The sequence below is a fragment of the Melozone crissalis genome, unplaced genomic scaffold, assembly GCF_028551555.1.
Source record: "Melozone crissalis strain CALT ecotype California unplaced genomic scaffold, PUWL_Pcris_2 ptg000061l_1, whole genome shotgun sequence".
NCBI classification, from domain to species: Eukaryota; Metazoa; Chordata; class Aves; order Passeriformes; family Passerellidae; genus Melozone; species Melozone crissalis.
Window position 1 is genome coordinate 717295 of NW_026535839.1, and position 13807 is coordinate 731101.

General features: G+C 53.4%; 1 protein-coding gene across 1 annotated transcript; it reads left to right on the plus strand.

Moving 5' to 3' along the window:
• Positions 1 to 5555: 5555 nt before the first annotated feature.
• YIPF5 (Yip1 domain family member 5) lies at positions 5556 to 11362 on the plus strand. The gene is made up of 6 exons (XM_054287720.1): positions 5556 to 5637; positions 5819 to 5927; positions 7074 to 7246; positions 8046 to 8191; positions 9743 to 9924; positions 10746 to 11362. Exons 2-6 carry the CDS (start codon positions 5827 to 5829, stop codon positions 10906 to 10908), a joined length of 765 nt encoding a protein of 254 aa, XP_054143695.1. The 5' UTR covers positions 5556 to 5637; positions 5819 to 5826; the 3' UTR covers positions 10909 to 11362.
• Positions 11363 to 13807: the final 2445 nt, after the last annotated feature.

The following is a 13807-nucleotide window of genomic DNA, read 5'->3' on the forward strand; positions in this document are numbered from 1 at the left end:
ACTACAGAGTGTGCTGGTTGTGCCTCAGGAAAGCCCAAGTCCTGTGTCCTGCCCTTGTGGCTCTGCAGAGCAGCTGAAGCAGTGCAGGTCAGGGGCTCCACAACCCCTGCACAGAGGATTTAAAGGTGGCATGTGAGATCATGTTCGCTTAAATGTCTTCATTACTTTTTTAAGAGCCTGGTGCGGTCGGTGCAGACAGGATTTAACACCTGCGTGACCAGCCAGGGGGATCGACAGCTGCCTCTGGGAGTGTCAGTGCTGTCCCTGTTCACAGCAGGGAGAATTGCATCAGCTTTTGCAAACATTTCAGTTGGCCGTGCTAGCTCATACGCTGCAATCTGATTAAAATCCATTTTCATACTGGCAGGGCTTGAGGAATCCATTCCCTGTCCCCAGTAAGAGCTGATGGTGCTCAAACTGGCACGGCAGCGTTTGTGATGTCCCTGTTTGTGATGTCCCTGTGACAACAAGCCACGGCCCGAGGCTGGGGGTGGAGCTCAGCCCACACTGCTTGGGGCCAGGACACCACAGCAGTGGGATGTGCAGGTGCCCAGCGAGCAGGGACAGGAGTACCCACACCTGGGGATGTGCAGGTGCCCAGCGAGCAGGGACAGGAGCTACCCACACCTGGGGATGTGCAGGTGCCCAGCGAGCAGGGACAGGAGCTACCCACACCTGGGGATGTGCAGGTGCCCAGCGAGCAGGGACAGGAGTACCCACACCTGGGGATGTGCAGGTGCCCAGCAAGCAGGGACAGGAGCTACCCACACCTGGGGATGTGCAGGTGCCCAGCGAGCAGGGACAGGAGCTACCCACACCTGGGACTCCTGACGAGCTCTAACGAGCAGCAGGCACGGATTCCCTGTGATTAGCCAGGAGACACAGCTCTAAGCTCAAAGTCTTTTTGAAACATTATCATCAGAATTGCCCTTTGAAAAGAACAAAACCCATAGAATTTTAATCACAACAGCTTTAGAAATGCAACTGCACTTTTCAAATAGTAATGAAAGCAATTCAGCACCTGCTTTTATTTCTTCACATGGGACGTTCCAATCATTTCACTGTAACACAATTTCCTTTGATGAAATGACTTCAGGAGTAAAAGCATCACGTAATGCTCCCCAGCTAAATACAAGCCATGGGCCAAATCCATCAAAATGCAGCTTGACAGAGTGAAACTTTAAAATCTGGGCCAAATACATGGTGACCTAAATGTAAAATACGTGTCAGGACCACACCAAGGAGCAACCACAGCTCTGATGGAAGAGAAAAGCAGTATCCATCAAAGGGAGGAGGAGGAAGCACTTCTCACTTCTGACAGATGCCTTCATAACCTTCAGCACAGGCAAGGGAAAATTTAGCCTGAGCTTAAAGTGTGTGTTCCAAAAGCCCCAGCATAGCTGTGCTGGAAGCCAATCCATGAATGCTGTGACATCATTCACAGGTCTGAGGTCATTCCTTATGACAAAGTGCTACATTGGCGTTTCAGGAAATCGTGGAACAAGTGACTTTATTGAATTTGGTGGGTGTTAGAAATGGGTGTCTGAAAAGCAGCAGCAGTGAGGGCTAGAAAGGAAGGGCAGTGTTACCTGGGCCGGAGTAGCAGAGTGAGTGTGTGTGTATCACCTCCCATCTCCAGAGGAAACACACAGGCTGGAAATTCCAATCAAGTCGCCCACACATAGTAAGAAACATGGAAGCTGTTTATCAGCAACAACACAAGAGCTTTGAGGTGCCTGGAGAAGGAGCAACTGAAAGAAGCAGAAACTGAAGTAGTAATTCTGAGGAAAAAATACATTCAAGTTGGATTTTGGATAGAAGATTCCACCTAAAAAGCCACTTGAGAACTTTAATCGCTCTGTGTGCTCTTTACACACAATAGTTAAAATAAAAAAGGGAGAAAGAAGAACAGCACTTCCAGTTCCAGGCTTGCACTTTGATTCAGGAATAACTTCAAGGTGCCACCTAAGGATCCTTCAGCCCTGTTCCCTGTAACATTCTGTGCTTCTCAGCAGGCTGGTGTCTGAGCACTGAGCCCAGCAATGTTTCCCAGGGCAGAACTCCACCAAGCCAGCGAGAAGAGGGCAGTTTCTGAGAAGGGTGGCACGGCAGAGGAACAAGGAATGTCTGCACTGGGTCTATCATGAGGGCCGGTGGTTTCCCTGAGAGGCAGGAACCGTGTCCTGCACTGGTGCTCCCAGCCAGGACTGCCGATCCAGCCCCAACCACGGCAAAGAGCAGAGCCTGGGAGGAGCCAGGCCCAGACTCCAGCGAGTTCCAGCCCCCTAACCCAGACACCTCTCCAGCAGGGCTGTGTCCTTCCCATCAGCCAGCTCCCGAGCTCCCTGCAAGGCAAGCCAGGCAGGAACAAGTGCTACCGAGCTAAATCAGAGATTATCCCCTGATCCAGCAGTGTGAATTACACACAGTGAAATTCTCATCTGCTCAAATCCAGCAGTACGTGCGAATGGGAAGCCCTAACAAATCTTTCCCTTTGAAGAAAAAGCATAAAGCAACACTAAATGGCTGAGTGTCCCTGAGAAAGGATCTTCCAGCAAAGAGCGTGAGTGCCATGAAGGCGGGTTTGTTCACAGAGTAAAGCATTACGCAGATTTGCCCTTGATCTTTTATTCATAACTCAAGTGCATAATGTATTTCCATCCCAAACAAGCAAAGGGGAAGAGCAGCTTTCCCAGCTGCTCAGGATGCGAGCACAGGCTGGGAGCAGGGCTCAAATGGAGACACGACATCACTTTCTGGAACGGTGTGTCACACAGAGAGGGGTCACAGCAACTCTTTACTCCTTCTGGCGAGCACCAGACCCACAGCACACGCACAGCACAAGGGCTGAGCCTTCCAAAAGGTGACAGTGTGAGGGAATCATGTTCCAGTGATCTCCATATCAATCACTGCACATCGGGGAACATTCTGGAGAATAATTGATATATGTGTGCTGACAACTCCTCTGGAATTCCATGGCCACTCTTCAACAAAGCAATCTGCTACACAAACAGCCCTGACCCTGCAAGAGAATCAGCACATACAGGCAGGCAGAGACCCCATGGACACATCAGCAACCGAGGATTAAAATCAAACAAAAATCGCTGTTTTCAGTCTCCCCTCTGCAAGGTCTTTCCTTCCTCCCTTTCCAGTTCTGCCATAAGAATGCCTATTTCAGCAGACATCTTCCTCCTCTCCCTTTCCCCATCCTCCCATTCCTCCAGAGTTCTTTGAATAATACTTTTATTCTCAGTCTGATTCAAATTATTCTGTTATCAACACTGGTATAATTAAAGTGTGTTTTTTAACATCACAGCTAAAACAAAGCTTTGGTAGCATTATCACGACACCAGCACTGTGTAACCCGTGTACTAACCGAGTACTTTTAGGAGTACTTTTACTCTTTCCAGGTTGAAGTCATTTCAAGGTCTCCTGCAAATCCGAATTCCCTGTCCAGGTGGTGTTCGAGGCCAGGTGGGGCCTGGAGCAATCTGGGCTACGGATGGGATGACTTTTAAGGTCCTTTCCACCCCAAAGCAGTGTGGGATTCTGGCACTGTGTGGTAGCCCCCAGTGCAGCTGGAGCTGGCGAATGGCAAAGGGACGGTGTTGGTGTTTGGCGTTTGGTGTTTGGCGTTTGGTGTTTGGTGTTTGGTGCCTCCCCAGACTGCAGTTCCAGGCAGTCCATAGGCTGCCCTTCCCAAAGCATCGGGAAGGAGCAGCTGTGCAGCAGCAGTGCCTGCCCTCCCCTTGACCCGATGGGCTGTGTCAGAGCACCCCCTGCCCCGGAGGGCTGAGACTCCATCCCTACAGTGACTCCCTACAGCAGTGCTGAGATGCCTGGTGCAGGGAGAGCTCATCAATGAAAGCTCGACCTAAGCTGTCAGGAAATTCTAATAATCTAAGCAAACCCAAACAGGTTTCTCGGCAGAGAGCGTTTCCCCAGCAGGTCCCAATTGCACAGCCCAGTGCCTGGGGTTTGTGTCTCATTTGCCTGCCCAGTGAGCTGCAGCGAGGCACACGGCTCAGCCCAGGGGCGCTAAGCCGCAGCCATCAGGTGCAGCCCGCACACTGTGCAGCTCTCGCATGAACGCTGGCATCGTCTCAGCCTTCAAACACTCATTCTCCTAAAGCGTAAATTTGCATGAAGCAGTTTACGGCACAGTTACTGATCTCTGTTTTCCGTGGCTGCAATTCTCCTCTGTACTCCATTCAGCTCTACAAAGTGACACATTTCCTGGGAGCCTGTTCTCAGCAGTGCCATGGACTCTGCACCGTCAGATCTGCTTTGCAGGTGAGGCTTGGAACAGGGCTGCGATTTAAATACAGCCATTTTAACGGCAGAATATTACATACACAAGTTTGTAACAAAATGACTGTAACTGCGTCCTGAGCCAAAATGAATTTAAAAAACCAAAGGAAAAACCTACACATACTCAAACCAGGAACATGGCCTGCATAATGTCGGGTTCTCAGGGGGCACTGGCTCTGTGCCAGGCCTAAACCATGACAGCCCCCACGGCTGCGCTCGGCTCCAGGAGGCTGCCAGAGCTCAGAGCACATCACGCATGGGATGGAAATGGTTCTGGGGTAGTTCTGAGCCTCACCACCACACACCCCTTCAGCGAGGTGTGAAACAGGGATAAAGCAGCAGCCCTGACTGAGCTCATTGGGAAGTTTCAGCTGCATTTCCCCAGCCAGGGTTTTCTGACTGCTGCCTCAAAGCCCACCCAAGCCACAAAGCAGGGCTGCTCCTCCCTGTGCTCAGCTCCGGGACATGAGTGAGTTAATAAAAATAAATTCTAGTTAAGAGGCTTCTAAAGGCTGCTGAAATCCTTTCCCCCAGCCCTGTTTATAAGCAGTGAGTGACCCTAAAAGGAGCTTCTCCACATGAGAGCGTGTTCACAGTGCCAGTCATGTCAGCTCCTCCAGCGGCCCCGCATTCCCAGGTCCGCCAGCTCATTTGGTAGGGATGGGCCAACAGCCGGGCTGTGATACAAGGAGATTCACAGCTCTAGCAAAGCTATTTTCGTGTGGCACAGGAAAATATTTCTTGTAGACTTATGAAAGGGAGTGAAGCCGCTGCACCGGAGCCACACCGACCCCGTGTGGCTGAACCTGGGCTCCAGGGAGCGCCGGGCTGAGGGAAGGCTGGGCTGAGGAGGGACTGAGGAGGGGCTGAGGGAGGGCCGGGGCCAAGCCGGGCTGGGCCGGGCCGGGCTGGGCTGAGGCGGGGCCGGGGCTGAGGCGGGGCCGAGGCTGAGGGAGGGCCAGGGCCATACCGGGCTGGGCTGAGGCGGGGCCGGGGCTGAGGCGGGGCGGGCCGGGCTGGGCTGGGCTGAGGCGGGGCCGGGGCTGAGGCGGGGCCGGGGCCATACCGGGCTGGGCTGGGGCGGGGCCGGGGCTGGGGCGGGGCCGGGGCCGTACCGGGCTGGGCTGGGGCGGGGCCGGGGCCGAGGGAGGGCCAGGGCCATACCGGGCTGGGCTGGGGCGGGGCCGGGGCCGAGGGAGGGCCGGGCTGGGGCCGTCCCGTCCCGCGCGTGCGCGGAGCGGCGCGCGGTGTCCCGGAAGTGGAGGCGCGGCCGTGACACGTCGCAGGGGCCGCGGCGGCGGGAGCGGGGCCGGGCCGGGGCCGCAGGTGGGGCCGGGACCCCGGCAGGGAGCGCGGGGCACGGACGGCCCGGGGCGCAGGGAACGGGGCGCGGGGCGCAGCGCGAGGTCCCGGACCCGCGGCGGGGCCGAGCGGCGGGAGGGCCGGCGGGCAGCGCCGCGCGGGGCCGCTCGGGCCGGCCGCAACCCGCCTCGCCGGTCTCTTGCAGAGGGGGCGATGTCCGGGTTCGACGGCTTCAACACCGAATTCTTCCAGACCAGTTACAGCATCGAGGACCAGGCGCAGCCCTACGACTACAGCGGGCGGCCGTACAGCAAGTAACTCGTGTGCCCTGCCGGGCACGGCATCCCGGGGCTCGGCTTGGGGCACCCCAGACCTCAGCCCGTCCCCCTCTGCCATGGCAGGGACCCCTCCCGCTCTCCCAGGCGCTCCCGGCCCTGTCCAGCCTGGCCTGGGGCCCTGCCAGGCATCCAGGGGCAGCCGCAGCTGCTCTGGGCACCCTGTGCCAGGGCCTGCCACCCTCCCAGGGAGCAGTTCTTTCCCAATATCCCATCCAGCCCTGCCCTCTGGCATTGGGGAGCCATCCCCCTTGTCCTGGCACTCCAGGCCCTTGTTCAAAGTCCCTCTCCAGCTCTCCTCTAGGTTTCCTTAGGGTACTTCTGGGACAGTCTGTGTCTCCAGGAAAGGTTTGGTACTTCAGCCAGTTGCTGGTTTCTGGAAATGAGTCCAGGTTGTTCTGTTGGATGGAGAGCTGAACTCTCTGTAAATGGAGATCTGAAGGAATTTTGTGTTCAATTCTCTGCCTGGTAGATTTAGAGCAAGTGTTAGAAGATTAAAGGACAAGCCAAATGAACAGTTTTATATGAGTGATCTGCATGTCCTTGGGAGAAGAAATACTGTTCTTCTGCAGCTCCATCTCCAGCCACTCACTTGGGAACTAGGAATTAGTGTCACCTTAGTGAGCCTGCAGTGTCCTGGTGGCTCCCAGGCTGCAGCAGGGAGGTGTGGAGGGTGTTCCTGGGGCAGGGGGATCCTGGCAGCCCCATGTCAGCATCCAGCCTCAGGCTGAGGGCTTTGCTTCCCTCCGTGTGATCCCTGAGATGGGTGAGCAGCTCAGTGCCGTTTGTGACCTGACCAAATGTGCCCCTGTGCTGGACTCTGCTGACACGAGGAGTTCTGCATTTTCCTTCTGCTTCCACAGTTAAAGGTTTTGGAAGTGTTTATGGAAATCTCTGTGGTGAGACTTGGGATAGATTAGTGGCAGGAATACCTGAAGAGTTGTTTGGGGCAGAGGGTGGCTTTGATTGGGGTTTTTTGTGGAGGACCTATGGGACCACGTTGTGGAACTTTTTGAGAGAGATGGAAGGGTTGGCTGTGACATACTGGCTGGAAGAAGCTCTGCCTCGCAGGAGGTGTTTCAGCAGCAGCTCCGGGTGTCCCTAACGTGGGGTTGTGCTTTGCAGGCCCTATGGAGGCTACGAGTACCCCCAGCAGGCTGGCTTTGTGCCCCACGACATGATGCAGCAGCAGCAGCCCTACACGGGGCAGATCTACCAGCCCACGCAGGGCTACACCCCGGCCTCAGCACAGTCTTTTTATGGAAGCAACTTTGAGGACGAGCCTCCGCTATTAGAAGGTATAACTTTGCTGTGGCCTAAATCCAGAACTCCTCCTAGTTTGGGGGTAAGTTGGTAGCAGTGTGTGCATTCCCTGCTGCTGCGACTGCTCCGTGCGTTTGTAATTCTCATTAATTCTTGTAACCTGTATTTTGGCATGTGAAATCCCTGTTCTTGTGTGAACTTCTGCAGTTGGGAATTTGTACTTTCTTGCTTCACACCAGATTAAATCAGTTAACTGGGAGACCCGACTTTGTGGCAAAACACTCAATATTCCTCACGTTGCAAATAATAATTGTAACTGCCCACTTTGTAAAGTAAGTGCCTGCAGGTGCTGTGAGTTGATTCTTGGTTAGAATGGGAATGTTTCATTGCTAACAAGGAGTGCTAAACACTGCAGAAATGCCTGTGTGGAGTACAGCCTGTGCAGAGTGCCAGGCTGGATATTCAGCTAAGTTTGGCTTGCTGGGATCAGATTCCAGCTTATTTCTGTTATTTTTCACTTCCCAACAACTGAATAAACTGTCCCTGTTACAGGGTGGCATCTGTCACACCTGTCACCTGTCCCCTGGCATGATACCTTCCACCACCTGGAAGGTATCATTACCTTTTTTGTTAATATATTTATATGAATAAAACAGGATCAGGGAACTGGGCCTGTGTGCAGGCAGCAGGAGGAGAGAGGGGAGGGCTCAATGCCCTGGTGCCCACCACGGATCTGGGGGAGATGGGAACTGGAGAGGCAGGGAACACAAAGGGGGGAGCCAGTGGGGCAGCCAGGAAGGGAAGAAATGAAATCCGCGTTGTGTTCCCTTGCAGAATTGGGGATCAATTTCGACCACATCTGGCAGAAAACACTAACGGTGCTGCACCCCCTGAAGGTGGCTGACGGCACCATCATGAACGAGACGGACCTGGCGGGGCCCATGGTGTTCTGCCTGGCCTTTGGGGCCACCCTGCTGCTGGTGAGGCACTGCCACGGGGGCTGCTGGGCACAGCTCTGCTGGGAAACGTGCCAGGGGAACCCTGCATTACCTGCAGGGCTCCTGGGGCTGGGCACGGGGCCAGCAAAGCCCATCCTGCCCCTGCAGTGTCCTGGGTGGGAAGGGACCCCCAGGGATCGTCAGAGGCCAGCTGCTCGCCCTGCACAGCACAGAAATTTGTGTGCGCATGGGAGAGGCGCCGGGGCCTCACACTGTTGGGTGGGTGAGCTCTGTCACACCAGGTGGGATCTCAGTGTCAGCTCCCTCTGGAGCAAACCTGCTCCCACACTGCTTGTGTTGCTCCGTGGGGCTGGCACTGCTGGAGTCTGGTCAGTTTTTCTAACTGGGCTTAATTGGAATAATTGTGCTTTAATGGCTCAAAGATGACAGCAAACAGTGTTCCTTGGCAGTGAAAGCTTCAGGGGTTTTAATCTGTTCTAGCTTTAAATGCTTCAGGCACTGCTTGTCATTTCTGCCTGAAATTTCACGTTGCTGTGACAGTTAAAACACACTCTGGTACCAAGGGGCCTTCAAGCCTACTTTAATAAGTAACTTCTATTTATGGAAAGTAGGCCAGTCAAATTAATGAACATGTTTAGAATAGATACGTTTCGATTTTCTTTTCCCAAAAAATTATTTCTCCTGTGTGCTTTTTAAAAAAATCCATGGAATGTTGTGGAAGGAAGTGGGCTGAGCCTGGCTCAGAGGTTGCACGGTTGTGCTTGTTTCCTGTGCTGCTTGGGAAGGAGGAGAGCTGGGTCTAAGCACATCCAGTGGGAAGTTGTTGGAGGGGGACACTGGAAGCTGCACAGCCCCCTGTCCTGCAGGGTGCCTGGGACAGGTGCTGGAGGGGAGGCAGCAGTCTCAGCCTGGGAAAACCAGGAGATGCCCTGAATACATGGACATAAGCCACATGTGCTTCCCCTGTGCTTCTGAACAAGCAAATTTGGGTTTGGCTTTTTAAAATCTCCCTCAGCTAATCCCAAGTTCACACACAGTGCTTGGCAGCTCAGCCTCAGCTGTTCCTGGGATTTCTAAAATGGTTTTCTTTGTGCCATAACTTTGTGCATTCTACCACAAATTAAAGGGCTTCAGCTCTGGGTTTGTCAAGAAGTTCCTGAATTACAGTTTTGTTGTCTTTACATACCAGTTCTGTAGAGATCATTATTGCAAATAATCAATCAGCATGAGAAGTCCTTGATAAACCCTAAACAGTTGCTGGGCTGAGATCAGGGAACAACCAGATCCGAACCTGTTCGTTAAGGTCCACAGAGTCAGGAGGAATTCCAGGCTCCTGGAGCATGAGATGTCTGGGACTCTGGGGGGAAACACTCCCCGTGGGATGGGAGTGAGGGAGCTGGGGCTGGGGAACAGTGCCTGTGCCCACCCTGCTGTGTTCCAGGGTGGGTGGGTGTGCTCCCTGGGCTGGTTCCGTCCTGGGCTGGTTCCATCCTGACCCCAATCCTGTGCTGCGTCCATCCTGACCCCATCCCGAACCCCATCCTGTGCTGACCCGTGCTGTGCCCGCCGCAGGCTGGCAAGATCCAGTTCGGGTACGTGTACGGGATCAGCGCCATCGGCTGCCTGGGCATGTTCTGCCTGCTGAACCTGATGAGCATCACCGGGGTGTCCTTCGGCTGCGTGGCCAGCGTGCTGGGCTACTGCCTGCTGCCCATGATCCTGCTCTCCTCCTTCGCCATCGTCTTCTCGCTGCAGTGAGTGCTGCTGTGTGCCCCTGGGCACGGGGCCCTGCTGCCACGGGAGGGAATCTCTGGGAGGAGTCTGCACGCTCAGTGCTGCAGCTGTGTGTCGTTTGAGTGTGGCAGGAGTCTTCAGTAAGGGCGAGAATTAATTATCAGTGCCTTCAGGTATTTACTGGGGGAAGGGGGTGAATCCTGGCTTGACCTCTAAGTCATTAAACAGCTTTTGAATACCTAGGCTCCAAGAGCAAGCTCAGGTTTGTTTTCAGCCAGCTCTGAATCTGACAGGTCTCAGCACCTGTAAAGTCTGAAAGTAATTATTATTGAAGACACAAATTAGGATTATACAAATACAAGAAATTTTGAATGATTCGTCTTGGTTCTGCGAATTTAGGGACTGAAAAGAAACGGCTTGGCAGAGAATTTATATTCACTGCTTTGAAATTTTCATATGCATAGAGTTAATTCTGAGGGGGCTTTCTACCGTCATAATTGACTGATACTCTTCTAAAATTCTAGAATCCCAGAATGGTTTGGGTTGGGAAAGCCCATCCAGTGCCACCCCTGCCATGGCAGGGACACCTCCCACTGTCCCAGGGTGCTCCAAGCCCTGCCCAGCCTGGCCTTGGGCACTGCCAGAGATGCAGGGGCAGCCACAGCTGCTCTGGGCACCTGTGCCAGGGCTTTCCCAGTGCTTTTAGTGGGAATATTTCAGTTAATGCCAAATGCTGAAATTCATCCCAGAACCTGCACAAGGTGTTGATGAATCCAGGTGTGACTCCTGCAGGTGGACATTCCCAGGGCTCACAGGAATTCTGTTCTTTCTGCCTTTGCAGGGGGATGATGGGGATTATTCTCACGGCTGGAATTATTGGCTGGTGCAGCTTTTCTGCTTCCAAGATCTTTATCTCTGCCTTAGCCATGGAGGGCCAGCAGCTGCTCGTGGCCTATCCCTGCGCGTTGCTGTACGGAGTCTTCGCCCTCATCTCCGTCTTCTGAACAGACTCTGGGGGCCAAAAGGAAAATCCCAGCGTGGAACATGGACTCGGACCAGAAACAGCTGCAAACAACTGTCTCGTGTTGCTATCATGAAACTTAGACCTCTTCGAATCACCTGGAACAATGGAAAATGTCTCGTGTTCACTTTTTTAGGACCTTGAATACTGTTTTCAATGACTTGGAGAGTCCAGAGCTTTAATACGTGTTCATGCTTATCAAGTTCCTGTGATTTCTTTCCCATTCCTAGATATTTAGAAAAAGTAACTTTCAGTTGTTTTTTTGAGGGTTGTGATTTTTGTTCGTTTTGTTTTGTTTTGTTTTGTAGGGGAGGGCGAAGGGTTGCAGTTGCAAATTGGTAGATTTTTATCCAAAACAGTTAAAGGAGCTGCCGTGGATTTGGGGGACTCTGGATAAATCTGCAGGAAAGGGGAACCTGTTTCCTGACCCCTCTCACCAATGAACAAAAGTAATAAGAGTATTTCCTGTATTTTAACCAATATCCTCCTAAGCTCTCCAGTCTCAATTATTTGTTCATTTGCTGTGAGAGTATTTCAGGATTTAAGATACTTAAATTATGAAGTAGAAAACAGATGCTTAAAAGTGAAAGGGATCTGTGATTCTGTCACACTTGAAACATGACCACATTGGGGTGTCTGTAGCTTTATGTTAACTGGGGTTTCTGAAGGACGTGGGCAGAGGTTCCTTCCCTCATGGTGCACATTCTGCTGGGTGGATGAAGAGGAATCTCTCTCACAGTGCTTCTAATTAAAACACCATTTGGAAAACGTTATGCTTGTCAGTATTGTAGTTATTGTAAAATAATTTAAGGCATATTGATTAAATTTTCCTTAAATTTTGAAAAAGGTGTTTGATTTTCCTAACCTTTATTTTTGATGTTCACTTACTAAAATAGAGACTTTCTTGTTGAAACAAAATCGCATTTAAAATTGAATTCATTGGGTGGCTTTGGTGTTTGCTACAGTGAGTGAAGAGCAGGAGGGAGCTCCTGTCCTGTGTCTGTGCAGTTCAATACCATTGATTGCCAATAAGCCAAATTAACACAGTTCTAGGGCACAGAAGAGCTCCCTCAGCTGCTTGAGCAAGTCAGGTTCTAGCACTCTAATATTGTACTTTGAGAACAGCTAATTCAGCTTAGCCTGCACATTCCAGAGGGAAAGTTCTTACAGCCTTGCAGTGATTCCATAGGTGCCTTCCAGGGTGATCACCTGGGTAATAAAATACTATAAATAATGTTTTCTTCCACCACAGCATGAGCAGACCTCAGTGCACAGGAAGAACAACTCAGTGTTGCCCTGGCAATAGAGCTGCTGAGTTTGGAGAAACCATAGGAAAAGGGATTTATTTAGATTTAAATGTTCACAAAGTCAGCAGTGGAGGACACTGCACGTTTACTCCAGCAGTGAGGGCTGACCCAGGAGTTTCCTCTCACAGAATTTAGCAGTTTGTAACTGAATTTCTAAGTGGTCTCTGGGGAGCAGAGAGAAGCAGATGAGAGCAGGTGGTCAAACACTTGACTTCGTGGAGGACTTGATAAAAACCAGTTATGTCTAGAGTAGTTGTCTTAAAGATCCCAAACTTCTGGTTCCGTAATTAATGTGATTGCCTCGACTCTTTATTGCCTTTCCAAAATCAATCCCATCGATTTTCTGTAATGAAGTTTTGTCCTAGTTCTTGCTTCAATTTTAGTTACATTTCAGATGATTCAGTCTCCCAGTCCCATAGAAAGGCAAGAGTGGAAGCTGGAGCTCTGCACTCCCACATTTGCCTTTCTCAGTTAGGACTTCTCTTTCCACGTCCGAGCTCCCCCACAGTCTGTCCCCACCCTTCTCACCTGGCTTTCAGCACCACGTTATCCTGCTGTGGCTCCCTTTGTGTCGCTCAGGTTATGGCACCCAACAAATGCTGCAGTGGCCTTTTCAAACCCCCTTTTGTTATCCCCCAGTCCTGAAATCGTGCCCTGCCCTGCAGGAGCTGTGAGTTGCCTTTCCCAGTCTGTCCGTGGTCACCCTGGGCTGTTGGTGACAGTGGCAGTGGCTGTGTTTTCCAGGTCCCCTGTGCTGTGGGGCAGCTGCTGCCCCCGGTCCCGTTCGGTCCCGTTCGGTTCCGTTCCTGTCCCAGCCTCCCGGGCCCATCCCGTGCCGCCCTGTGTTGTTGAGGTGCAGCAGTGTCTGTCACCGCCGTGGCTGTGGAGCTGCAGAGCGCCGGCTGCAGGGACGGCGCCGGAGCGTTCCCCGGGGCTCTGTGCGCTGGCACCGGGCTGGCACCGTGCCCTGTGGGCGAGGGCTGGGCTGGCACGGCCGGGAGGGGTCACCTGCAGCCGCTGTCACCCGGGGCCGGCTCTGCCAGCAGCAGCGTTCAGGGTCGGTACCGGCTTTAGGGACTGCGGCAGTGACAGAGCTGCCCGAGCCTTGGCCCCACGCCCCGGCCGCTGCCCAGACACGGGGGTAAAGCCAGAGCGGCTGTCCCGGGCTGTCCCGGGCTGTTCCGGGCTGTCCCGGGCTGTCCCGGGCTGCTGCAGGCCGGGCCGTGCGGAGCCGGGCGCTGCTGTTTGCAGCCTCTCCACTGGGTGGGTCTGCAGCACTCCCGATGTGCTCCGAGCCGGCACAGAGCCCTGGCGTGGCTGGGAAAGCCCTTCCAGCCTATGGAGCCCCAGCTGTGCCTGACCCAGCCCATGGAGCCCCAGCTGTGCCTGACCCAGCCCATGCAGCCCCAGCTGTTCCTGACCCAGCCTATGGAGCCCCAGCTGTGCCTGACCCAGCCCATGCAGCCCCAGCTGTTCCTGACCCAGCCCATGGAGCCCCAGCTGTGCCTGACCCAGCCCATGGAGCCCCAGCTGTGCCTGCCCGAGCCCATGGAGCCCCAGCTGTGCCTGACCCAG